The sequence below is a fragment of the Rhincodon typus genome, chromosome 8, assembly GCF_021869965.1.
Source record: "Rhincodon typus isolate 14 chromosome 8, sRhiTyp1.1, whole genome shotgun sequence".
NCBI classification, from domain to species: Eukaryota; Metazoa; Chordata; class Chondrichthyes; order Orectolobiformes; family Rhincodontidae; genus Rhincodon; species Rhincodon typus.
Genome location: NC_063339.1, coordinates 40,392,175 through 40,419,580, shown reverse-complemented (window position 1 = coordinate 40,419,580; position 27,406 = coordinate 40,392,175). Strand labels below are relative to the sequence as shown.

General features: G+C 37.3%; 2 protein-coding genes across 2 annotated transcripts in view; one reads left to right on the top strand and one right to left on the bottom strand.

Annotated features, from left to right (window-relative positions):
* LOC125483715 (atlastin-1-like) overlaps positions 1 to 10,673 on the top strand; it is a 15,149-nt gene extending 4,476 nt beyond the window's left edge. Inside the window, exons 2-3 of the mRNA XM_048600110.1 lie at positions 1,236 to 1,667; positions 6,841 to 10,673. Coding sequence (XP_048456067.1) covers positions 1,236 to 1,667; positions 6,841 to 6,948 — 540 coding nt within the window. The 3' untranslated portion in view covers positions 6,949 to 10,673. The remainder of the gene's footprint in view (positions 1 to 1,235; positions 1,668 to 6,840) is intronic.
* Positions 10,674 to 17,245: 6,572 nt separating this feature from the next.
* Positions 17,246 to 27,406, bottom strand: part of sav1 (salvador family WW domain containing protein 1) — a 22,102-nt gene continuing 11,941 nt past the window's right edge. The window contains exons 3-5 of the mRNA XM_020514547.2: positions 23,626 to 23,896; positions 20,347 to 20,496; positions 17,246 to 18,362 (exon numbers count right to left, since the gene is read on the bottom strand). Of these exons, the coding sequence (XP_020370136.1) occupies positions 18,149 to 18,362; positions 20,347 to 20,496; positions 23,626 to 23,896 (635 nt within the window). The 3' untranslated portion in view covers positions 17,246 to 18,148. The remainder of the gene's footprint in view (positions 18,363 to 20,346; positions 20,497 to 23,625; positions 23,897 to 27,406) is intronic.

The window sequence follows — 27,406 nt, the reverse complement described above, 5'->3', positions numbered from 1 at the left end:
GTTTTGATACTAATCAACCAAGTCTGAGAATTGCATGTGAGCACAGACTGCCTCACTATTTGATGAGTTAAAACTGAATTGAAGACAATGCAATCACTAGCGAACATCCCATTCCTGGCCTTTTGATGAAGGGAATGTCATTGACAAAGCAGCTGAATAATGAAGGAATCCAGTTATATGTTTGTAAGCAAAAAGGCTTAAAAAAATCATAATTGTTTCAACTAGCAGGGACGAGTCAATGGACCATCTCTTCTCCTGAGGTCCCACCATCGCAAAAAGCACTCTTCATCCATATCAATTCACTCCTCACAATGTGAAGAATGACGAAATGCTTTACATATAGCAAAGGCTATGAGCCCAACTGGCCTAATACTCCTGAATGACAAGCAGATTTGTCAAGAAACTTAGCTTCCTCCTGAAGCTATCTGCCTTGCTTCAGTTGCGAGGTTTTTCCAATGATTGACAAGTTCAGCTGCACCCAGTGGACCCAAAAATCGGATGCTGCAAACTCGCTTTCTGACATTTGGTCAGCTGTGTTTGTATTGTCTTCCCTTCTTAAACCTTGAGGTCAGTAGATTGGTGCCAAATACACAGAAATTTTCCCTAATTTACCCCTCCTATGCACTCATATCCAATCCCATGTGCTGATCCATATTAAAACGCTCCGCCATATTTAATCCTCCCTCAATTTTTTTCTGGCTTCCTTGCACCAATGAGGTTTAGAACATTAATCCTTAATTTCTGATAATTTAAGACAATTCTGAAGAATTTGCAACCCAATCTCCAGCCTTTTTTATGTTGCCCTGGAATTTCCAGGAAGGGGTGGGAGGTACAGGCCCAACAGAACCTTTTAACTGAGGTGACCATTCCCACCTGTCAGCTAATTATGTAAAAGTAGGCTTCCTTTATAAGTAACCAGTAGAAATCAGAAGGTCGCAATCTCAGAGTTTCCCTGGCCTGCAATTTTGCCTTCTACTGTGCTAGGCCTCACCAGGATACAGACGTGCAATGCAAGTGTCTCACACTGTGTAAATGAAAATGCCAACCATCCTGAGCCCCACAAGAGTAACTCATGGTGTGTACTCTTCCTGTCAAGTGCTGGGACAAAGTAGAAGCCTACTGCAATATCTCTGATGATAACGTTATTGAAATGCTTGCAAACTTACTACAGCACTGGTTTTATGATTTATTCTAGGGCACATTTTTATTCTTATTTAACCAAATTTGCCCTGTAGATCTGTGGAGGAGACAAACCGTTCCTTGCACCAAATGACCTCCAGAGCAAACACTTGGGACTCCGAGAAGAAGCTGTCAAATTATTCCGTGGAGTTAAGAAGATGGGAGGAGAGGAGTTCAGTCGCCGCTATTTGCAACAATTGGAAAATGAAATTGATGAGTTGTACATAAACTACATAAAACACAACGATAGTAAAAACATCTTCCATGCTGCCCGTACACCAGCCACTCTATTTGTGGTAATATTTATTATGTATGTCATAGCTGGCGTGACAGGATTTATTGGAGTGGACATTATAGCCAGTCTGTGCAACATGATAATGGGGCTGGCTCTGATCACCCTGTGCACTTGGGCATATATTAGATACTCTGGAGAATACAGAGAACTTGGAGCGGTCATCGACCAAGTAGCAGGCGCCTTATGGGACCAGGTAAGTGAATCGCTGATTCTTTTTCTATATTTCTGAGATAATAGTCTTTTGCAGTTTAGATGACACCGAATTACTTTCCAACAGCTGTAAAATGGAGGTGTTTTTATTTAATCTGTAATATTCATTTTAGATTTGAATTATAATTTTTAAGAAATTTGGAATCTTGGTTTTGAGATTTGAATATTAGTAAATGCAACTGGTTAGAGTATAGGTTAGCAAAAAATATTCTAAACTGCAGTTTAAAGCACTGTTGCCACATTCATTCACATAATTGATTTGCCACCTTGTCCCAGATTGGGTCAGCTGCCTGTCTCTTGTCTGCTTGGACACATTGTCAGAATGAACTCAGAGTCTTTCCTGATGTAATGTCATCAAAATGAGATTGACTTATCAAAATTCTTGCCTGTTTGCAAGAGGGACTCAAAAGGGATTGATATAGCAAAAATATTTCGGGTCAACAACAATTTATTGGTTATATTTTTATATTTAACAATAATAAGACAACTAATTGAAATATATGTTGAAATCTAAACCTTGATCTTGTTAACATAACTTATTCATGTATAACAAATAACAATTTTTTCTAACTTTATTTATTTTAACTGATTAACCATACCATTAAAAGAGTGCATTTATGTTAGTGGTTGTGGTGTTAGATTCCTACCCATGTGAATGGAGTAAATTTCAAATCTGAATCCAATCTTAGCTGCAGTCTTTTGGAAACTTTTACCATGTCATTTTGGTCACTAGATGAAGATCATTCAGTCTTAGGAGAAGGAAAAGCTGACTAAACCCATTTCTTATTAAATAACTAGATCTGGTGCAACAGGATAATATTGTGACATGAATAGAAGAAATAGCCAATTGTGAGGCCCAGATTGTGTAATTTCCTTGTCTGAAAGAGAGAACACAGAAAGAAGGGAGGGAGTGGGCATGTTTATTTTATAGTTAGAGATGCAAAACGAAGGACCAAAGTAGGCCACCACTAAGGTGAAATTAGTAATGGAACACAAGATAAGTCAGATGTAATATTTAACTAAAACTCAAGTTTAGGCCTAAAAAGCCTGTAAAATGTAGATGAACCAAGCAAGAGAACATTCAGCAGAAGAATGACCATATAGAATTGATAAGAGATAACAAAATGCTATATATAGAAAAATTGGAGCAGTGGGGATCTTTATAAAGGCAGAATGCAAAAAGGAAAAATAGAAAAATATGCTTTACAAAATCTTATTTGTTCATTTAAACCCATGCATTAAAAATAATTGAAGTAAGTAAAGTGTCTGTTGAATTAAGAATGTTTGTACTTTTGCTTGTTGTTTCACAAAAAAATGGTACTTGGATTAGCTTTCTCCTTTCAATACTTTCTCTCTCCTTTCTGCAATTCCATAGGGAAGTACTAATGAGGTAAGTCTTCATTTATGTACTATCTTGCTAGGCTGCACCTTAAAATCAAACAAATTTCATTGTGATCAATCTTTTGCCTGCATTTTTGGATTCTCTTTATTAAAGTCATTTTCCTGGTGCCTACTGGCAGATAAGCATTTTTACTTAAGGAGGTTTAAAGTTTGACACATTTCCATAAAAACAAACTTCTTCTGAATTTTCTGCAATATTTGACACCTTACTGTGCTCCTTGTGGGTGGGAGGACCTAGAAGCTTCATATGCCAGTCCGTTCAAGCACACATTCTCTTTAATAAACAAATTTGCAGAATATAATTCAAATTAGTCATTAGAGTCATAAAGGCCTACAGAAAAAGGCCCTTTGGCCCATCGAGTATGCACCAGTCAAAAATAACACCAACCTATTCTAATTCCATGTTCCAATCCTTGCCCTATAGCCTTGGCATTGCAAGTGCACGTTTAAATACTTCGTAAATAATATGAGGGTTTTGGCCTCTACCACCGTTACAGGCAGTGAGTTCCAGATTCCCACCATTTTTCCCACCATTTTTCCCACCATTCCTACTTATTCTGGGTGAATAAGTTTTTCCTCACATCTCCTCTAAACCTTCTGCCCCTTTGCCATAAATCTACACCCCTACCGTCTATCAAGGGGAAAAGGTTTTACTTGTCTACCCTTTTTATATATATGTGTGTGTGTGTGTATATCTTTCATATATTGTAAGTAATGTTTGATTCATTTTATAAACTACCATTGCATTTCAAATGGTAATACATTTAGACATTAGACCAAGTACATTATGCATGTATTTTTCAAGATTTCACCTTTAATGTATTTCTTTCCCAGTTTCAATATATCATAATTGCAATATGACAATATGAGACAACCTTCCAAATCTGAAACTGCCCCTGAAATGTGAGTCTGGCTGTAAAGACTCAATCTTTGATTCGCCATTTTCCTATCCTCTTGGCCCATCTCTCAGACAGTCAGGACAAAATTTGAAAATCATGGATTCAAACTTGCACACAATATTGCATTATCTAAAATGCATAGAAACATATTGACTATTTTTACACCCATCTTTCTTTAAAACCAGAGCAGCATTGAAGGAGGTCATTTACCTCATCAAATCTGCACCAATTCTATCAAAGGCCATTCCAATTCGTGTCACACCCCATTCTTTCCATACCTTGCATTTCTTTTTTCCTTTTTTTTTCCCAAGTATTTGTCCAATGTCCTTTTGAAGTTTACTGTTTGAATTGGTGTTCAATATCAGGCAGTACATTCCAAAACTTAAATGTTGAGCTTTGATAATCCTGTGTTCAAACAATGTACGCTTATTATTAAAGAGAGAAAAACCATCGTACTCAAAAGCAGAAAATCATCTACTTTGCAGTCAGTCAGTTTACATGGTACTGGAGATATTTTAGTTAGCTACGTTTATAATCCCTGTTGTACATTAGCTACATGTCGTATAGGACTACATTAGAGAAACTGATCCTGAACAAAATAATTTAAAGTAAGAAGTTTTTTATTAATTCATAGGATATGGATCTTACTGCCCATTCCTAATTGAGAAGGTGGTGGTGAACTGCCTTCTCAACGCGCTGCAGTCCATTGTGGGTAGGTACGGACACAATACTGTTAGGAAGGGAGTTCCAGGATTTTGATCAAGTGACAGAGAAGTAATTTTGTAAGAGTTATGACCGTAGATTGCAGGTTTAAAACAGCTCTGTTTATTGAATCAGTTTACAGAGACAGGTTGACAGACCCAGCAAAGTTCAGATTTGAGAGATTGCAGTGTAGAAGTTTTCTTACTCTGAATACCCAAAGACATAGTGGACAACAGTTATCATTGGCACATTTGGAAATGTGTTCCATAGGATTATATAATGTTATACTTCATAGATAAAGCAGGGGAATTTCAAACTGATAAATTGTGAAATTAGACCTTTAGAATACATTTTGAAACTAATTAGAAAAAAACTGAAGTGATAAACTGAGGAACCAGTTAAATTATTGAACATCTTGCAGACACTGTAATTGTTCATCTTATAATGTTCATTCGAATTTCAGAGATTTATGCCAACATCTCAAGGTTTGATCCCCATTACACTGAAGAAGCTGTGGGTAATGTGTCGGTGTCCTACCCTTGATAGGAAATCAAAGCACTTTGCTGTTGTTGGCAAATAGTTGCTGAGGACCTGCCTTCTGGCAAACACCTGAGCAACAATAATCCACTTGACTTAACCTCAATTACAAGAGAAATTCCACAAACAAGAGGAAGAATTTAAATAGGGTACTTCTGCCATTTTAATGTAATTTTTCTCATATTTTGCAATTGCATAGATTCACTGCATTTTGGGTTTAGCTGTTCAGTTTTATCAAATCTATTCAAAATGGAATATTTAGTGAAATATTTTGACTATCAATAATGGGTAAATCATGTACCTAAACACTTGCTGCATTTCAGCTAGGGTGAAATTGGTACTTCGTGCCATGACTGTGTAGACCATTTTTGGCCAGTAGTGGGTGCTGAAGCTATGAATTCAGGATAAGCATGACGATCAAGCCAGCATCATTTTACACCCTCTCTAATGATTCTTCAAAAGAGAAACTAGTCAACTTCGTCATAGTTATGTATCAGCTGGTACCGGTATAAAATTACACAAGTTCTCATTTGGATTTTTTTTCCTGACCGGGTAATGCTAAGTCGGAAACTAATTTTTGGAAGGTTATGTCTATCTAAATGCCCTGTTAATTAGTATAATAGATTCAACAAAGGCATGGAATGTAAAACTTTTAAAACATAGCACTTTACGTTATTCTCACCTTTTATTTATTATCAGAAGCACCTGCCCTGTACTCCCTAGCCACACAAGGAAGAACGGGAAACGCACTCTAGAGAGAGTCATAGCTCCAGAGCACCATGTACATGTTATTGTATTAGACAAGACAACGGCCTAGTAGCGTTATCACTAGACTGTTAATCCAGAGACTTTTGTAATGTTCTGTGGACCGAAGACCAAATACTGCCATGGTAGATGGTGGCTTTTGAAATCAATTACAAATCTGGAATTAAGAGCCTAATGATGACTGTGAAACCTTTTAGGGGAAAAACCTATCTGGTTCATTAATGCCTTTCAGGGAAGGAAACTGATGTCCTTACTTGGTCTAGCTTTTATGTGACTCCAGACCCACTGCAATGTGGCTGACTCTTAAAGGGATGTGCATTAAATGCTGGCCTAGCCACCAACATCCATGTCCAATGAATTAAAAAAAAACAAAAACTACAAAATCTACAATCTTAAAGCAATAATGCACCTTATCTATCTATGCTGTCTTGTAAGAAGATTTCAGATGTTCAGTGACCTTAATTGCAGAAATGAACATCTCTACATCAAAGTACAATTGTCAAAGCTAATTTTTTGTATTGCAACAAAGTATAAAATTATATACCCAACCCCTCTACTGAAATTATTTAGGGAAATGTGGCCAATCTGATCTATTCTGCTTTGAGTAAAGGTTTTATTGTTTGCAAATGAAAATGTCATAATCATTCAGTCAGCTGTAAAACTCAAGTTGAGCAGCTATTGAATATCTGTTTAAATCAAAATGAGAGTTGAATCATGATTTTAAGTCTGGTTTAGTTATAATGTTTATAAACAGTGATTTACTGGTTCTGCAAGCAGTCATGACTGAACTACCTGTATTTGGTTCTGCTGGTTTCTGTGAGCATAATGTATGTTGTTTTTGTGTCCAAATAGGCTCTTTTCAAGCTATATGATGCAGCTACAAGCCACAGACACATTTATCACCACACCTTCCCTGCAGCACAACCAGAAAGCAACGCAGACACCAAGAAGAAAAAATGATTTGACTGGATTCCTCTGCTGCACATTCCCAAGGGAAATCTTCCATTATTATTGTGCATTCCCATGCCACTAATCCAAGAAGTGCTATATAAATGGAAAGCCAATGATATGATAGCTTGTAACTGAATGAAATCATGTACCAACACTGAACACTGTGCTGGTTTCACTTATAGTTATGTTGCAAATTGTATTGTGAAAATGTGCTAGTTTGCATGATTTTGTTAACTGTTGGTATGAGTCAAATGTTCTTCCATCAAGAATGTACACTTAATGATTTTTCATCACTTTAAAGTACTTCTGGTACCTGGTATTTTGTTTTTTTTCAATGGAACATTTGTCTTCCGTAAGAACTTTAATTTTCAGTGTAAGCACTGCACACTTAAAACATTTACTATTTATTGAATGTTAAAACCTGTTTTGGAACTCAATTTCTTTATTGTCTTAAGATTGCAATATAGTATATGTTTAAAAAAACATTTTTGCTCATGGCTACAGCAAAATGTTTCCACACAAGAAAAATAAATTTGTTTTATTACTTTATGTCAGCTCATCTTAACAAATCATTGTGTCCTGATAAAATATTTAAGTCGACTTTAAATGCAACATTTACTTTAGTTTAAGACCAAAAATAGCAGCCAGCAAGACCAGATTGATATGTTACCATTACTTTTAGTAAAAGAGCACAAATACATCACATACAATATCTAAATTAATTAGCTGCTGAATTCTATTCTGTTTCTGTTTTCATTCTGTAAATAACAGTTCCTCTGCACAAATGTAACCATGAATTTCCACACAGCGGGTTGTTTCTTATCATGGAAAATAATTCAAATAATCAGTCAGATGTCAAAAAGTAAAGGAATTTATGAAATGGGGAAAAACAGTCCATAAAAAAGAAGTTTCTGAAATTCATATAAATTTTACCCTTCACTCCACCAAAAGCAATTTTAACTTGTGGTAATACAAGTATACTTGTCCAGGTATACAGGAAATCAAAATTGAAGAACAATCTCCAGGTAAAGCTGTTACTTTCTGGTCTGTTGAGTGCTACCAAAAATCTTTGTAGACTTCATTGATATTGGCCAATCATTAAGGCAAGCAGATCTTTACCAATAGGAAATATGAAAGTTAAATATTTCATCAGATAAAGCTCATAAGGCCCTTTACCCAAGTACAAATAATAAAAAAGCCCTGCACATTTGTGAAAACTCAACTGTGTTGAACATTAAATGTGATTCTCTAATTGGAAAACATTTGGTAAGTAACATTGATTGTGCCAAGAGTGATGCCGTCAATCAGTGTAGGATTGTCAGTCAGGTTTGTAGTGTGGCACATTTGCACATAGAGGAAGGTGCATATTTTGTTACACCCCCCTATTTTTCGGAGAGATAATGTATTAAACAGGCGACAACTGATCTCTGGTTCATTTCTTACAGCAATGCTTTGATTAATCATAGTCAACCCATTGTGGTTTAAAACGTTTAAAAAAAAAAATGCTTAGCAGTTAACTGTCAATCATCATCTAACTGTGCATTTGCCATGGCAATACCACTGCCAAATCCACTTGTTAATCAATCAGGACTCTCATTTACACAGTGACAATGTTGTTTTGCCTTTTATATTTGTATTTCTTGCAAATTACCCTGAATAGTACAAGATGAAAGCTTCAAAAAAGTTATTTTTCAGCAATACTCAATTTCTGTACTACCAAAGAACTAATGAAAAATTACTTTCAGTATGAAATCAACTGTCCATAATTAAGAGCTTTTTTTTCCATTCTATTTATGAGATGGTAAACTAAGACATTGATTGCTTTATCAGGGGGTCAATAATGCAAGTAAAGGTAAGATGTTAGGGTAGTTATTTTGGAAGCATGAGATCAGTTAGTCTAAATGATATTATTCATGCAAGTCTAATACTAGAAATAACTTGTTTGATATTTTTAACATTTCTATCTTTGCCTCCCTTATTAGGTTTCTATCTATTCATTTTTGTATATTATTTCTTGTCATGTTCTGTTTATTGCTGGAAAGAACAATTTGTCGAAGCATTTCATCTCAGACTCCAGACTGCTAAGACTATCAATAAAAAGGACAACATCATTGTAAATATTTTTTCTAATTAACCTGTTCAGAGATGCTTTTACACACCTGTGGATTTTAATCCAGATCTCCTGGCTCAGAGGTAGGGACACTGTCACTGTGCTAAAGGAGCCCAGGGAACAATATTGTATGCTGTATGAGATAAGAGTGCTGATTAATGACAAGTGGACTCTGAATGATAGAAGATTGCCATGGAGAATGCACCAGTTAGATGATAACTGACAGTTAACTGTCAAGCTTTGCTTAAATTTAAACCAGGCAGGTTGCCTTAGATTGGACATGGCATTGTCATGTAGAATGAATGCAAGATTGACTGTTGCCTGTTTTGTTAATTGAAATTGTTGCAGTCTGTGCATATGCTCTTTCTGTCTGTAGTTAAAAGGGTCCAGTATAGTAATACATGTAGCGTCCAGTACATGCAAGTACATCATACTGAGGCCCAACTGACAATCATTATATTGATTGTCATTGTAATATTAACTGTCAAATGCCTATTCCGGCTAATGTTTCATTGTATTACCTTTTCTAGTTCACTTTATTCATTCACTGTTACCTTTACTCACAACAAATTTTTCCTCTTTTGTCAATTCAACTTTTTCAAAAATGATTAAAAATTGCTGTAGTAACACAGTGGTCATAGTTACTACAATGATTACTAATAGCAGCAGTTTGGTATGAAAGGTTCACATAATTGGAGGTACATGTGTGGAATCCAATTAATTTAAATGTTCTTAATTATAAAAAGCAAGTTAACAAAAGCAGAGATGCCGAAAGCATGTTATGGAACATTCCATTTTCAAAATACACAAAACTAATTTCAAAATGCTTAAACTCGTATTTATAAGTTTAAAAAGGAAGCTTTGCCTCAATTCAGTACACTAGATGCAAATAATTCACTACATATAATACTAATTTTAAAATTGTCGCACAAGGGCTTTCAGTATAAAGTAGTAGCACTGATAAAAACTAAGTTAATTTTATGGTACCAAAACTGTCTCTCGTTAACACATGCCAATTCCTTTAGGTATGTTTAGAAATAGAATCAGGATTGAAATAGTTATAACTCTATATTAATGTTATTTTATATTTTGGGAGCATTATAAAGCACATATGAACTGTCTGCCTAATAAATTAATTAATTTTGTCATTAATGATAACATGCTGCAAATATTTGGTTTTCTTAGACAATGTCACAGTCTAAGTGGCCTCATCACATTCACAGGGTTGCAAATATTGCAAATGTGCCATAAAACTTCAAAGCCTTCTGGATCAAAGATTACCACATCTCTAAATGTTTACGCTACAAATTTCAAAAGATGACAATTGCACTAATTTGATTTTATCTGTTTAAGTAAATATAAAAATATTCCCATCTCTCCTGACAACAGACTGTATTTAGAGTGTTATCTGTAATTCTACCAAACTTAGTTGGCCCCAGTGTTACTTGTTGATATTAGTGTGGTCTCATTCTTTGCACTTTTATAAATTTCAGTTTGAAATGTGCAAGCTGAAATGTAGTTAAATTCTAGCAAATATTGTCATGACAGTGCAAACACTGCAATTTATTCTTGCCTTATTGTAACTGTAAATCATTTGATAAATAAATACTTAGTGATATAGTGATCATAACTGGTATGCCAAATGATTTTAAAATAATGAATGTTACATTTTGAATTTGTATGCTCAGCTATGTGCATGGTCATAAAACATTGAAAAGCTACTCTATCTATTCTCTCCCTCACTGAACAGTATTTTCAGCCTCTCAAATGTGGATTACCTAATTTATATGATCAAAAACAATTTTACACTAATCTATTTATGTCATGTCCTGCCCTACATAAAATAAAAGTAGTTCACAAAATGCGAGTCTTCGTAACAGGTAATGCACTTATTTAATATTTTGTTCCAAGGATTTTGCTGATTGAAAACTGGACTGAGATTTTCTGACACACTTTCAATTGGAGACCCTAAAGCTACCAAAGACGCAATTGCCATATGAAGTGAATCTTGGCTGGATTCAAACCAAGGTCCAGAGGTAAAAAGTTATTGAGCAACAGTAATTAAAGCATTCATATTGTGGTACAAGCTTTGTAATCCCGCAAAATAGCAGACTATTCATTTTTTGATGCCAAACAAACGAAAAACTAGTTATCTTTGAAAATAAATAAAACTAGTTGCTTCCAAATATTAAACATCCTGCTTTTAGGATGTGGGTTGAGGAACAATAGATTCTTTTAAAAGTGGACCTGTAGTTAGCCGAGTAGGAGGAAATAGGTACATTACTCTGATAACTTAAAAGGTATTTCTGTCTCTGAGCTCACCAGAGTTTAAGAATTACCTCATCTCAAAAGTGCCATTACTCGGCATGTTACAATTGGCTGCCATATTGCCTACTTCTAAATGCTATGCCTTTAACCTGTTTGAAAATGCACTAGAATAGGATCAGGCACAATTATAATGCTTTAACAAGCAAAACGTCCACTACCTTACCTACCAGGAAGATGTAATCAAAAATAATCGATACCTGCTGAATAAGTATTCAGAAGAACATAATAAGGAAAAGGCCATTCAGTCCATGGTAATGTATAGAAAGAATTTTTCTATTGATACAAAATCCTGTACTCTATTAACTACCTTGAATAAGCAAATCAATTAATGTTGACTGCACCGAGTCCAATTACACCACCAGGATTTTGAGCTTTTAGCCATGGATGAAGCAAAATATCAGCTAAAGGACATCTCAACTCAGATTTTGCTCATTCTCATTGAATAAACCAAATAATACTTAGAATTTTAGCCCACAGAACTTTGGCTGAAGCAATAAACTTTCCATGAAGGAGGTCCATCTGTAGTGTAGGTTCTGTTTCTAAAATCAAGCCTATACAGGTACTAATACAAGCTCTCTTGCCCTAGCGTCTATGAACACATGAACAATGCTAGATGGTAAAGATACTGGCTGAATGATTGTGGTTTAACCCCACATCTCAGCCTGCCCATATTCAAAACTTTTGATTGTCTTATATACACAAAAAAATCTAAGTCATCCTTCAGTATATTCACGGAGCCAGCCTCAACAGTTCTCTGGAATAAAGCATGATAAAGATTACCCACCTTCAAAATAAATTTATTATCTCAGTTAATAGATCGTGATAAATTGATTTAGGTTTAATCCCTGAACAGGTCACTAAAAGCAATTCTTTCTAAATGTTCATGTATTGAAAATCACAAACTAGAAAATAAATGAAACATAATTAGGGCAGCACCGCCTGGGCTTTTAGAGCTTGATTGCTCAATCTGCAGTTACTCTAGTGTGCCTTGAAATTAAAACAATAGCAAAAAAATTTTCAGTCTTCCTGAAAGTAAAAAGCTATAAACATAGTTTTTGCTATATGTAGATTACTCCAAAATGTTTTGTTAAATTGCTATTAGTTTCAGTGTTATTCTTTGAAATCAGTTTACCATCCCTTATTATATTGTAATGCAAGGCCACCATCAACATACTATCCACTGTGAAAGTTAAAGGCTGCATGCATGCTACAAACTTGAAAAGAGTTGTAAACTGTTGGTTGTACACTGGCTGTAGTCACTTCCCATTTTGAATTATTGCTATGGAGAATTGTAAATTGCTATCAAATTTTCAGGTGAATGCCAGGAATAGATAAACAAAAGTAATACAGATAATGCCGCTGCATTTAAAATGAAACACTTTACATAGTTGATTGAGAAATTGTATTGGAGAAATTGGAGGGTGAATGGGTTCACGACATATGCTGGAGGAGGCTGCCTAAAGCTTGAACTCTTGTAACCATTTTCAAATATTGGAGATGCTGTGAACTTCATTCAGCTCTGCATCATTGTTTAAGCAAACCCAACTGTTCTTAACCACAGATCAGTAACATGCATCATGCATTCAATTTTGTGAGATTTGGATGAATGACACTTGGATTAGTGTATAACATTGGTCTCTTTATCTCAGGATATTATTGTCATAGAGGGAGTGCAACAAAGATTCAACAGACTAGTTCCTGACATGACATGACTACCCTGCACATAGACTGAGCACACTGGGCGTGTATTCTCTGAAGTTTTGAAGAATGGAAGGTGATCTCATTGACACCTACAAAATATTTAAAAAGGATAGACATGGTGCTATGCACTAGAAACGTAGAAAATAGGTGCAGGAGTAAGCCATTCGGCCCTTCAAACCTGCACCACCGTTCAATATGATCATAACAGATCATGCAATCTCAGTATCCCATTCCCACCCTCTCCTCATAACCCTTGATCCCTTTAGCCGCAAGGGCCACGTCCATATCCATATCCCTCTTGAATATATCTAATGAACTGGTTCCAACAGCTTCCTGTGGGAGAGAATTCTACAGGCTCACAACTCTCAGTGAAGAAATTCTTCCTCATCTCAGTCCTGAATGGCTTACACCTTATTCTTAGACTGTGATCCCTAGTTCTGGACTTCCCCAACATTGGGAACATTCTTCCCGCATCTAGCCTGTCCAGTCCCATCAGGATTTTATGTTTGTGTGAGATCCTTCCCACCCATTCTTCTAAATTCCAGTACAAGCCCAGCCGAAGCAGTCTTTTCTCATGTATCAGTCCTGCCATCCCAGGGATCAGTCTGGTGAACCTTCGCTGGATGCCCTCAATAACAAGAATGTCCTTCCTCAGACTAGGAGACCAAAACTGCACACAATACTCAAGGTGTGGCCTCACCAAGGCCCTGTATAACTACAGCAAGATATCCTTACTTCAGTACTCAATTCACCATTAGGTTTCCTCACTGCCTGCTGCACCTGCATGTCAACCTTCAGTGACTGTTCCACCATGACACCAAGGTCTCATTGCACCTCACCTTTTCCTGAACAACCACCGTTCAGATAATAATCTGCCTTCCTGTTTTTGTGACCAAAATGGATAACCTCACGTTTATCCACATTATATTGCATTTGCCAAGTATTTGCCCATTTCAGTCAGTCTGTCAAATTCACCCTGCAGCCTCTTAGCATCCTCCTCACAGCACACACTGCCGCCCAGCTTTGTCGTATGCAAATTTGGAGATATGGTATTCAATTTCTTCATGCGAAACGTTAATGTATATTGTGAACGGCTGAGGTCCAAGCACTGAACCCTGCGTCACCCCACTCGTCACTGCCTGCCACTCTGTTTATTCCAACTCTCTGCTTCCTGTCTGCCAAGCAATTCTCTATCCTTGTCAATGCATTACCACCGATACTGTGAGCTTTAATTTTCCTTACTAATCTCGTGTGGAACCTTGTTGAAAGCCTTTTGGAAGTCCAGATACACGACATCTGCTGATTCACCATTGTCTACTCTACTGGTCACATCCTCAAAAAATTCCAGATTTGTCAAGCATGATTTCCTTTTAGTGAATCCATGCTGACTAGGACCAATTCTGTCACCACTTTCCAAATGCTCATTTATTACATCCTTAATGATTGACTGCAGCACTTTTCTCCACCACTGATGTCAGGCTAACCAGCCTATAATTCCCCATTTTCTCTCTCCCTCCTTTTCTAAAGAGTGGAGTTACATCAGAGATTCAAAGCCCTGACCAGCCAAAAATATTAAAACTTTGTGAAATCTATAGCTGCAGGAGCCACCACAAGAATTCAAAGTCAGCAACTTGGAAATGACTGAGGGTGCTTCATAAAATGGGGTGGTAAGGATGACAGTGACTGATGATGATGACGACAAGGTCACCATTGGCAACATCAGACTCCAACGAACTTGAATCTGAAGAGTGAACAACCTTGTGGCTCTTCTGCAGCAAAGCTGCATTCCAGAGGCATTGAGTTTTTTTTTGTCCCAGGGAACATCAATGGAATTGCAGTAGTTGAGGCAGATTCAGATTTGTTTGAAGACAAACCTTAGAAAACCTGGAGTTGATCTTTCGGATTATTTTAACTATGGGGTCAATAAAGAGACCTGGAAAGCTTATTGTTAGAAACAATGAAGACTCCATTCAGTACCTGAACTTTTACTTGCAACTGCTTCAGAGAGCAAAAAAAGGGTTCGGAAAGGGAAGGAATGCAATATAGAAAGGACCAAGAAGATAATTTACTGAAAATGGAATTGAAAGATGATTTTACATCTCCATCTGGCAGAAGGATGAAAGCAGGCCTACCGCCTAATAGAAAACTTACTGGTGTTGGTGTTATTATATACAGGTTCTGTCAGAAGGGTAGAATGAAGGCCTTGAGACAAACATGGAGGAGTTGAGACTGCAATTCAGGTTCTTCGAGACCCATGGAAACAAAAGCGTACCACTGTTGAAAAAAGTACCGACAACCACAGGGAGTACCAAGGGCATTGGTGAAAGGGAGTGAGAACATGATCAAGACAGAAATCATGAATGAGATCGTGGCCCAACGCCTATAACATTGATGACGTAGTAGACAGCGAAGGAGGTTATCTCAGAGTATAACAGGACCTTGATCAGATGGACAAATGGGCCAAGGAGTGGCAAATGGAGTTTAATTTAGATAAATGTGAGGTGTTGAATTTTGGTAAGGCAAAGCAGGGCACGACTTATGCAGTTAAAGGTAAGTCCCTGGGGACTGTAGCCTAACAAAGAGACCAAGGGGTGCAGATGCACAGTTCCTTGAAAAAGGAGTCGCAGGTAGACAGCGTCACTAAGGCGGCATTTGGCACGCTTGCCTTCATTGGTCAATGCATTGAGTATAGAAGTTGGGACATCACGTTCTAGCCATACAGGACATTGCCAAGACCACTGTTAGAATACTGCGTTCAATTTTGGTCTCCCTGCTATAGGAAAGACGTTGTTAAACTTGAAAGGGGTCAGAAAATATTTACAAGGATATTGCAGGGATGTTTCAGGGATCGGAGGTTTTGAACTATATGGAGAGGCTGAATAGGCTGGGGATTTTTTCCCTGGAGGCTGAGGCGTGACCTTACTGAGGTTTATCAAATCATCAGGAACATGGATAGGGTTAATAACCAAGGTCTTTTTCCTAGGGTGGGGGAAGTGCAGAACTAGAGGGCATAAGTTTAAGGTGAGAGGGGAAAGATTTAAAAGGGACCTGAGGAGCAATTTTTTCATGCAGAGGGTGGTGTGGGTATGGAACAAGCTGCCAGAGGTGGTGGTGGAGGCCACAATTACAACATTATAAAGGCATTTAGATGGGCACATGAATGGGAAGGGTTTAAGAGGGTTATGAGCCAAATGATCTGTGAAAGGTAGATTTGAGGAGTTCAAGTAGGTTTTTCACTCATTAGTTACCTCTACGCAGCACAGACTGCTGCTAGAGTGGAACTAAGTACCAAAGAGCATTAAAGTCAGTAATGGCACCATTGAATGACTCTTAGTCATGGATGTTGAGGCCCCCTACCCAGAGTATATTTTGTTGCCTTGTCATCCTCAGTGCTCCGTCCAAGTGGCATTTAACATGAAGGAATTCAGATTCATGAGATGAATGCAGGCAAGGTGGAGTGGGGGGAGACTGTAATTATGTTTTCTTGCCAACATTAGACATTAAAGTTCATGAGATGCAGAGTCAATATTGAGAACACATCAATGAGACAGGAGATACACATGGACAGTGATGCTGTGTGTGGGGATGTCTGTTAAGGTTTAATTCTGAGAATGTGACAAATCATTGGTGGACTAGCTCTCCCAATTTTGGCATGAGCCCCTGTTGTTTGGTAAGGAGGACATTGCAGCATAGAGCTGGGGTGGTTCATTGCTGTCTGGTTTTACTCTTAAGACTTCTCCCTAGCAGTTTTGGTAAAATCAAGTGGCTTGCTAGGGCATTTCGGAAGGTATTCAAAAGTCAATAACATTTCTTTGTCTTCAGTCACATGTACAATGGCACAAATGGCAGATTTCCCTCCTAAAGATTTATTAATTGGACTCAAATTCCACTAGGTACTACAATGGGATTCAAACCCAGCGCCCTAGAGTATTAGCCTGGCACCTTGATTGCTAGTCCAGTGATATTACCACTCTGCCACTGTCTGATCTGTTAAAAGGGCTATGAGATTTGTATATAAACTAAAGGAAAAACAAATCGAAACATTTTTAAAAAATATACTTCCTGTAGGTATGCATTTAAGTCACTATTATTGGTAACGTGATCATCATCACAAAATAGATAGCAATTGCTAACTGATTCCAGAGAATGAATGAGGAAAACAAAAAAAAAACTTATAAAAAGTTTATTGAAATTTAAGTTTATACATATTATTGCACTAAATAAAAATAAATAGCAATCTGTCTACTACTGAATTGCTGGAACCACGATGTAAAATTTCAATCTAGTTAAAGCATGGCATCTATGAAAATACACTCCTGCTAATCAGCTTATTGTACAAAACATTATAGTTTGTATAAAATGCTTCAGTTTATAGATAAGAGTCAAAATATTGTATCCCTGATTTATTTAACAGATAATTCTGAATTAACTTGGTGACTGGTCAGTTTAAATAAACTGCTTGCAAAACAAGCCCAAGAAGTCTCATTGCACTCAACTGAAGGTGTCTTCAATTAATGCAATATGTGGTGCCAAAGTAATAATAAAAAAAACAAATGGAGCACAGTTGGAATGCCAAATTGATTATGCTTTTGTCATGACTATGACTAAGTTGGCATATAAAATGCCATTGCAATATCAAACATTGAAAATAATGTTCACAAGAAAACCATTGAGTTTGGCTTTGTATGTAAACACAGACACATTAGTGTTTTCCCTACCGAGTTAGTGTTGGATGCTTTAGCTTATTTTGTGAAACAAAGCTAACAATCCATGCTTAAAGCTTTACAAACAGACTTTGATGTCTGTTGCAAAATTGTTGCTTCTGGATCAATATTTGTACTTTACATTAAGGCACATATTGCCCAGGAGAACTTGATAAAAGATCAGCCAACATGTACAGTAATAAACTGCAGCACGTTCTGACTCATTGGTCATAATGTTGAAATTTCGAGGCAAGTTCCTTCAAACTGAAGGTTTTCTTCAGTAGAAATTCAGCAAACATGATAGTTTGCTTTAGAAACAATTGTTTTATGAAGTAAAACAATTTCTAGTGCTCAAATACTTAAGCTGTCAGAAATTTGCTGGAAAATTCTTGCTATGATGCTGTGCATACCACTGTTGTCTTTGCTTGCGATTTTCTAGTTCTGTCAAAAGTGCTTGTCTATAAGCCTCGTATGACTTCACAATCCTTTCCAATTCCTTCATGAACAGCAGTTTCAGTAATCCTTGGTAAGTGTCCAAGTCTGCTAGTTGAAAGAGCTCCCACTTCAGAATGTGATCGTATCTGCAATGATGACAAAAGCAACCAGGAATGTCAACTACATGTTGAAAAGAGCACATCCTTCAAGTTAACTTATACATCTGCAATTAAATGTTATTCAAATATAGTTGGGTGGGGGTGTATCCATAATGATGAAAGAAAGTCACTGTGCAATAATTCACTAGTTATATGCAACCTACAGAAAATCCTTTAAACCAATTGAAGATTCTAAATGATTTTCCTACATTCCAAAATAAAATTCTGTTTATCATATTCCCAATACAAACTTATCTCCAACACTGAAGGAATTGAGCATGTTTACAACAGATTTAATCTGTTGAGTTATCAAAGTAGTACAGGAAAGTCAGAATACCATTTAGCTAGCTAGTGAAAACTCTCCTCCATCCTGCTCACCCTCAGGCTCACACCAAGTTCGAGTCAAATTCATCGTTAAGGCACAGAACAGAAATTCCTCCTCTATTGTTTATAAAGGCTTGACAGATCAGTGGTGGCACCCCAAATGCACTTTGCATCAGGAAGATATCTGCTATATAGAAGTGCTGGGAACCTAGTTGAAATTCCCTTCTCCCACCCACAATTCATTATTTCTCTCAATCCTTGAAAATGCCAATTGTTTCTTAGGGTGCATTTATGTGACAGCACCCAGCAATCTATTGCACTGCAGCATTAAGGAGAAACACAATCTGATCCTTAGCCAGATATTCGTGAGTCTTCCTTTCCAGTCTGTTGAATTGTACAGAATTTTACGATTGTTATAAGCTACACACAGAAGCTCTGCTTTACAATTTTAAATTAAGACTTGAAAAATTTCATAAAATGAGAATTTATGAAGCCTGTCAGCTGTGGCATAACAGACTTGAGCCAAATAGTCCAATTCTGCTCCTACATTGTATGGTCTATGCCACTCTTGCTGCGACTTTCCTTATATGTAGCTTGATACACCACATCGGGGGTCTTGTACCATCTTACACCATGGGTATTTTCTGGAATCCGCTCAGTCATTTGAGTTTCTAACTTCCAACTATAGCAATGCAAATATAACAAAATTCATGCACGGGGAGTTCTCACTGCCTCCTCTCCATTTTTTGTAAATGGTTGAACAACATGTTAGCAATTTTCCTTTGCTCTAAGCTAGCAGCTGTGTATCAAAAAGGGCAATCTTGTAAAAGACTGCAGAAAATAACATATCGATGAAAAAGGGAAGAACAAGGGAATACGGGACTTTCAACAAAGAGTATCTGGTAGTCTGTGGTCTTTATGTGACACTACAGCATTATCAGTCCAATAATGAAGAATCCCCCTCCAAAAAGAGCAGATTGTTTTTAATGCAATTGACTAACAATAAACTTGCTAGAATATACTTTAAGGGTACAATAGTAAAGTTAACAAACTCAAACTACGTGTTCCTGGTTCAAGTGGTTTATCACAAATTTCATCTGCACAAACTGCCTCTTATCCAGTGATATCCATTATGGTGGGCAACTGAAACCAGGCACAAAAAAGCTTGAAACAGAAGCAATTCTATTCCATATGATCTGCCACTAAACTGTGATTTCATTGCATATTGATAACATAGTATACCCAATCTCGACTAAAGAAACATACATTCAAAAAATTAGCATTAAATTAGTGCTAAGAATTAAATTTTCCTCCTGCAATCGATGCCTTCGAAAAGCTAAACAAGAAGCAACACTGCTTAGCTGTTACTGAGGAGTAGAGACAGAGACCTTCCTTCAGCTTGTGTGCCTTATGAGCTGCGGCATATGCAAAATCAAAGGAGAACACCAAGCAACATACTAATTCAAGGATGCATCATCCGGTCTTCAATTCAGGCTATTGTAAAAAAAAAACTGTCAGATTGCTTAGAACAAAGATACCTTCATTTATTTTATTCAAATGCTTCAAAGTAAAACTAAAATGAGAGACATTACCGTAGGAATTACATTTAAGTGTTATTTTTACTTCATGACTTTTGACAAGTGCTTACTTTACTGGAGCTCTGGCATAGACCTTCAGCCAATCTGGAATTTCTGCAGTGTGGTATGGATTTGCAGGAACCAGCTGATTTCGCTCAGTTTGTCGTGGTTGGTACGTAACAGGAGGAACAAGAGGTGGAGGCTGGTCATACCGTGGAACACTGCAAAAAAGATTAAACATCAAATAACAAACATATGCAACAATTCTTGTTTTATCCACATTTTCAGCTAAGGCAAGATGTATTTTTAGTTACAGAAAATTTTATGTTCTTATGAAAAAGATGTTCAACCATGTGAATTTAAAAGACTTGGTGCTGTTGGACATGGATTAAAATGATTCTACTTGGATTCCAAAATACAATATTTGGCTTTATTAAAAATTACACACCAGCTCTTCAATTATCTTTGTAGATAAGATCTAATCCCAAGGTGGCAAACCAACAATGTTGCTTTAGCCAAGTGCCTGTTATTTTGTTTTATTCACTAATGGGACATGGGCATCACTGGTTGGTCAGCATTTATTGCATGTCCTTAATTGCCCTTGAGAAAGAGGCAGTGAGCTGCCTTCTGCAGTCCACAGGATTTTGACCAAGCAATATTGAAGGAACAGTGATATATTCCCAAGTCAGGATGGTGAGCAGCTTGGAGGAACTTGCAGGTGGTGTTCCCATGTATCTGCTGCTCTTGTTCTTCCAAATGGACGTGGATGTGGGTGTGAAAAATGCTGTTTAAGATAAATTTCTACAGTGCATCTTGCAAATAGGACCCACTGCTGCAACTGAGCACTGGTGGAGGGAGGAAGTGGATGTTCATGGATGTGGTGCGAATCAAGCAGGCGGCTTTGTCCTGGATGGTGTCAAGCTTCTTGAGGGTTATTGGAGCTGCACCCATTTAAGCAAGTGGGAGTATTTCATCACACTCCTATCTTGCGCCTTGTAGATGATAGGCAGGTTTTGAGAGTCAGGTGGTGAGTTACTCACCACGGTATTCCTAACCTCTGACTTGTTCTTGCAGCCACCATGTTTATGTGGCAAGTCCAGTTGCATTTCAGCCAATGATAACCCCAAGTAGTTGATAGGGGTGGAGGAGGAGGAGGAGGAGGAGGAGGAGGATTCAGTTATGGTAACACCACAATGTCAGACTGATGATTAGATGGTTTCTTATTGGACATGGTCATTCATGCCACACAAATGCCAGGCAATGTTGCTTGCAGCCCTATTGTGGGGATGGAGAGAAAGCATGAAGTATACTTACTTCCATCAATTGCTTCTTAGCACAAAGTCATAACACTAACTACAGTCTAACTCAAAAAATAATTCTTTTAGCAGCTAGACGAGAGGCTAAAATCTGTTGGACAAAATAAGACCTCAAACAAAATCAAATGAGCGCTGGGTTTGCCTTGAGGAATTTTAGGGGAATGGTTAACAGGAAAGATGTGTTATTGGAAGTGATTCAACTATTTGCACATTTAATGGAACGCTTACATAAGATATTGAGGAGTGCAGAACAGAATTTTAGGTATCACTGTAAGAGTGACAGAACAAAATAGATTTTCAAATATATTGACAATTTTCAGAAGATGTAAAACCATTTTCTTTTATAGAATACAGAATATACCCAGTAACAGTAATTCCCAGAGAAATGAGGTGATTTATTTTGGTACATGGAGACAATAAGGAGGAAGCAATGGCATGGTAATAGTCACTGGACTAGTAATCCAGAATCCTAGGCTAATAATCTGGGAACATGCCTTTGAATCTCACCATGGCAGATGACAAAATTTGAATTGCGTAAAATCTGACTTAATGGTGTATCATACAATGACTGCTGACTGTTGTAAAAAGCCATCTGCTTCACTAATGTCCTTTAACAAACTAACTCCAGACCTACAGCAATTTGACTCTTAACAATTAGGGTTGGGCAATGCTGGCCTAGTCAGTGAGATACCCACATCCCAATGAATTAAGAAAATACATAAAATTTCAATCCTAAAAGGGACCTGGCTATCCATGTGGACAAGTCATTAAGAAGTGGTAAGTCATGTCAACAGAGTGGCTAATAAAGCATGGACTTTATTAACAGGATACAGTCCAAGAGCAAAGAAGATATAGTGACCTTGTAACTTGTAGTCGGCTCAACCTCAACCTTGTTCAACCTTGCCTCAACCTCAGAAGCAGCACTGCACACAATTCTAGGTGTTACTCTTTAGAAAGGATGTGAAAGTACGGGGGAGAGATACAGATTTACAAAAATGGCTCCAAAGACGAGGATCTTTATTATGAAGATAGATTGGAGCAGTTAGAACCATTTTCCTTGGAGAAGAGAAGGCCGAGAGGAGATCTGAGACGTATTCAAAATCATGAAATGCCTAGACAAAGCAGACAGGGAGAAACTGCTCCCATTCAAAGGGATTGAGAATAAGAGGGCAAAGATTTAAAATAATGACAAAAGCAAAAGCAATATACTTGTAAAACTTGTTCATGCAGTAGGTAATTAAGGTCTGGAATATGCTGTCCCGAGCGCATAGTAGACAGGTTAAGTCAAGGGATTCAAAAGGAAATAGACTGCTATTTAAATAACGTGCAAGGTTACTGGGAGAAGAATGGAAAATGGTACTAGGTGAAATGCTCATTTGGAGAGCTGGTGCTAACAAAAAGTTTCTATGTTTCATATGCTATAGTACTGTGTTCTATGCTATAATAATACTTCCTCTTACAATGTCAAGAAATTTACACAGACAAAATTAAAACATGATAAACACAGTTACTATGCAAGGGGTGCTTTTGACATCCAAGTGAAAATTCCTCCAGGAATGCAGTGAACAGTCTGCTATTGGTGTTTGATACAAATTCAAGATGGGTACTCAAAGTTAAAACCATGAAATTATGCCAACTGGATAATGGATATAAGATGCTGGCACACACAAAGTAAGGTTATTCACATAAAAAAATGCTAAGCCAAATACTATAGTGAAACACAAACATGATGTTGAAACCATGTTTTCTGAGATGAAGATAATAGAGGGATCAATCCATATCCAATCCTTACTTTACTGTAGAATAGTGGTCAACATGATTTACAATCTAATCAAAGTTTACTTCAAAATATTCTGATCATATTTTAAACATGAACTTTTACATTATTATTTTGTGGCAATTACTGACTAATTCCAAATTAAAATGAAAACAGATAGGTGATAAAGCAATTTTTGCACACTTACATACAGCATTTGCTTACACATATTTACTTTCAAAGCAAATTTTGGGATAAATAAAAATTCTTTACTGCACCTGGGAGCACAAGGGTGCCTATACTGGGCTCGCTTGTTGATGTGATCTACATAATAAACACCAAATTCAGGTGATTCCACTCGCTCCCATCCAGGTGGCAAGCCTTCTCTTTCAAGCGGATGGCTCCAATGAGTTGTGTTAGTATTATGGTCTATATAGTATTTTCTTCCTCGAATAGTCCAATCCGCTGACCAACCAAGAGGAAGAGGCAATTCGTCAGTACCATGATTTGTTAGGTTTCCCATAGACGTTGAAGGAACTCTTCCTATGCCTAAACATGCACAGAAAAGAAATTAAATATTCTCCTTTAGAAACAAACAAATTAAGTGGATATTTTTATTCTAAGACAAAACAAGTCTGAAGTTTCTCCAGCAGAAAATTATGGATTAACACCTACAAGGGACACATTTCATTCAAATAAAATTTAAAATTTTACTCAAATAAAAAGGAACCTGGATAGACAAACTTGCATTTACAGGGACGGAGCTAGAAATGGGTCTAACTGGATTGTTATACAGAAAGTTGGGATAAACTCAATGGGTCAAATGCCCTCCTTAAACAAACAAGAGGTCCTCAGCCTTCAATGACTGTTAACTGATATATTTACCTAGAAATGTGACGTGATCAAAATCCCAATGCCACAAAACCAACTAATGTGGAACCATTGTGAACTATGGTAGATTTGAGATGTACAATTTAGAATTAGCTTTCATAGCCTCAATTACAATATTTGATGATGAGATCCAAAAAGTTAATTTCAGAAGTGACATTCAAACTTTGTAGCCCAAACTACTTATGCAAGTACAAAATAAATTTCACGTGAATGAACATCAAAATTTAATAGATTCAGTCAACTTTTGACTATATGCCTAAACAACCTTTCCTTCATATCAGGTCACAAGTGGCAAACACTGACAGTTAAGCCGTGCAATTAAAAGTATGACCTTCAAATGAAATCATAGGACTGATTACCTTATCCAGATCATAAAGATAAACAAGCTCTCACACGTTCATTAGAAATTGACGACACAATGCAAATGTTTTAGAAATTAAGAAGTGACATGTAACTGGACTGATCAGGTATCAGCAAATCCAAACAGGACTGAAATCCCAGGATGTCATTATTGGCAAAAGTTAAACTTTGCTATTCAATAGTTTACCAGCAGTTTCTCCTCCACTCAAAAAATATGGAGTAGTTGGAACACCATTTCTGGAATTTCTACCTCTTTCAAAGAACTGTCAAAACGACAAAAGTCACGGCACATCTCAGAAGCTAGACATTCTTCAGTTCCAATAGCGTGGGCTTCATGTCCAGATTAGCACAATGTCACTATTTCAATAAGTGAGTGAACAACATTCGATATAGGATAACACGGTGTGGAGCTGGACGAACACAGGATAGGCAGCTTAAGAGCAGGAAAGTTGATGTTTCGGGACCCAAAAGTCAACTTTCCTGCTCCTCTGATACTGCCTAGCCTGTGTTCCTCCAGCTCCACACTTATCTGTCTCCAGCATCGGCAGTTCTCACTATCTCTGATTTGGTATAGGAGGTTTTTCACTTTAAAGAAAATCAAGAAACCGTTGAAAGAACCACTGATTGTTGTATCTATAAAAGTAACCTCTCGAGGTGACTAGAATTGTCTTGCTGGACCCATTTAGGACCAGATCTTGTTCTTGGCTAGTGTCCACAGCTAGGTACTATATTTAATATAGTAGCAAACAAATGTCCAATGATAGTACCACCTGTAGGTACACAGCATCAAGGGTTAAAAGAAATTTCTCCCTGGTCAAGCTCAACAGTGGGGATACCCAACGTCGACACCATTCTATAAGTTGCAATGCAGTTGAGTCTTGCCTCTCCATACAGTAGAGATACAGCACAATCAGCATAATCCTGAACTTACAAATTAACTACAGCAAAATTGTTTGTTGCTGACCACAAGAATATGTACACATTTTTACAGTTATTCCTTTCCGTCATCTTGAATTTCCTACTGCAACAAGTGCACTCAAAACCTGCTAGACTGTCATTATGTGCAGCATTACAAGAACAAATTCAAGTAAACAAACTACTGCAACTGGTTACAAAACCCAAGCTTATCAGCATCCGTGGAGGGAAAAGACGACGGAATGATTGCTTTGCTATTTTCCTCCATGTCAGTAGAAGATTCTGATCTTGCATAATGCAATTGTAGGAAACTTATTTACCTTTCTCTAGCAATACTTCAGCCTGTTGTTCTGAAAATATGATTTCAGCAAACTCATCCCAGCTACATGTTCATTTCTGAACAACAGTATTTGCAATCGAGAGGTGGGTGAAAGTAGCAGCTCTAGCCAAAATTAGATTGGGGCGTGGTGCAGAGAGAGTTCATACTTAAAGGCATTGATCTGTTTCCTCTTACTTTCATCTTTTTTGGGAACATGCAGATGTCTTCAGCACTGTGTTTAAAACAGATTTTTGTACCTACAGATTTTAGTAAGTTTTCTTCCTCTATTTGTTTCTTCCAACAGCCCTATACTCTTGCCTTTTAGTTCATGTAGGATTGTCCAATATCTTTTTATTTTTTCCTTAGCTAGCCATATCTTCTTTTAATGTCATTTAATTACCTTAAAATCAGGTCAGTGCTCTGTTCATCAAGCACCTGTCAATCTGCAGATCATTCAAGTCAGTAACTTGCATATTCTTTTTCTCTCCTCCAGATCCCAAAATCTTTCAATTTTTAAGTTTGAAACTTACATTTAAAATGAAACTGTGTACTTTCAACATTTGCTGTTTCTACAAGGGGATCAGGGTAGACATGAAAGCAACAGCATCCAGTACAGGCTTCATAAAGATTGGTTGCTGAAATAAGGTTAACCAGAAGTGAAGTGCACTAGTTTGCTCTCTGAACCTTGTGAAAAATAATGAAAGGACCCTCCTAGACTGATGCTTCTTTGAAAGTTGCGTTCACAAATAGACAGGGTAGTTAAGGAGGCATTTTGCACGCTTACCTTCCTTGCTCAGACCACTGAGTGAGAGTTGGGCTCTCATTTTGTGGTTGTACAGGGCGTTACTGAGGCCATTTTTGGAGTACTGTGTACAGTTCTGGTCACCCAGCTATAGGATGTTCTTAAGTTGGAGAGGGTTCAAAAGATTTACAAGGATTTGCCGGAACTGGAGAGTGAGAGTTATAATGTGAGGCTGGATAGGCTGGGACTTTTGTCACTGGAGCGTAGGAAGTTGAAGGGTGACCTTATAGAGGTTTATAAAATCATGAGGGGCACAGATAAGGTTAATAGTAAAAAGCCCTTTTCCTTAGGATAGGGGAGCTCAAAACTACAGGGTATATTTTTAAGGAGAGAGGAGAAAGATTTACAATGGACCTGACAGTGTTTAATATCACCTAATTCTGGTTCGTTTACATAACTTTCAAACCAATTATAACCACATTGACGCAAGTAGAAACTTGCCCAAGCAAGTGAGAGCACAGTAAGGTATCACAATCCAAATGACTTGAGGTGTGGTTACCTTTCTTTGTATAATCTTCATTTAATACCAAAAGTATTACCAACTTTACCTAGAACATTATCTGAATGTTTGAAGAGGTTAGTCAGAGGCAAATTCTGAAAAGTATTTTGCAAATATACCAAAATATTAACTGTAGACGATAGAGTTGTGGTTTGTAAACAATAGTGAAAGAGTTGGCAAATAGTAAGGAAGCTTCCATAAAGCAGAGACAACAAGGTGTAGAGCTGGATGAACACAGCAGGCCAAGCAGCATCAGAGGAGCAGGAAGGCTGA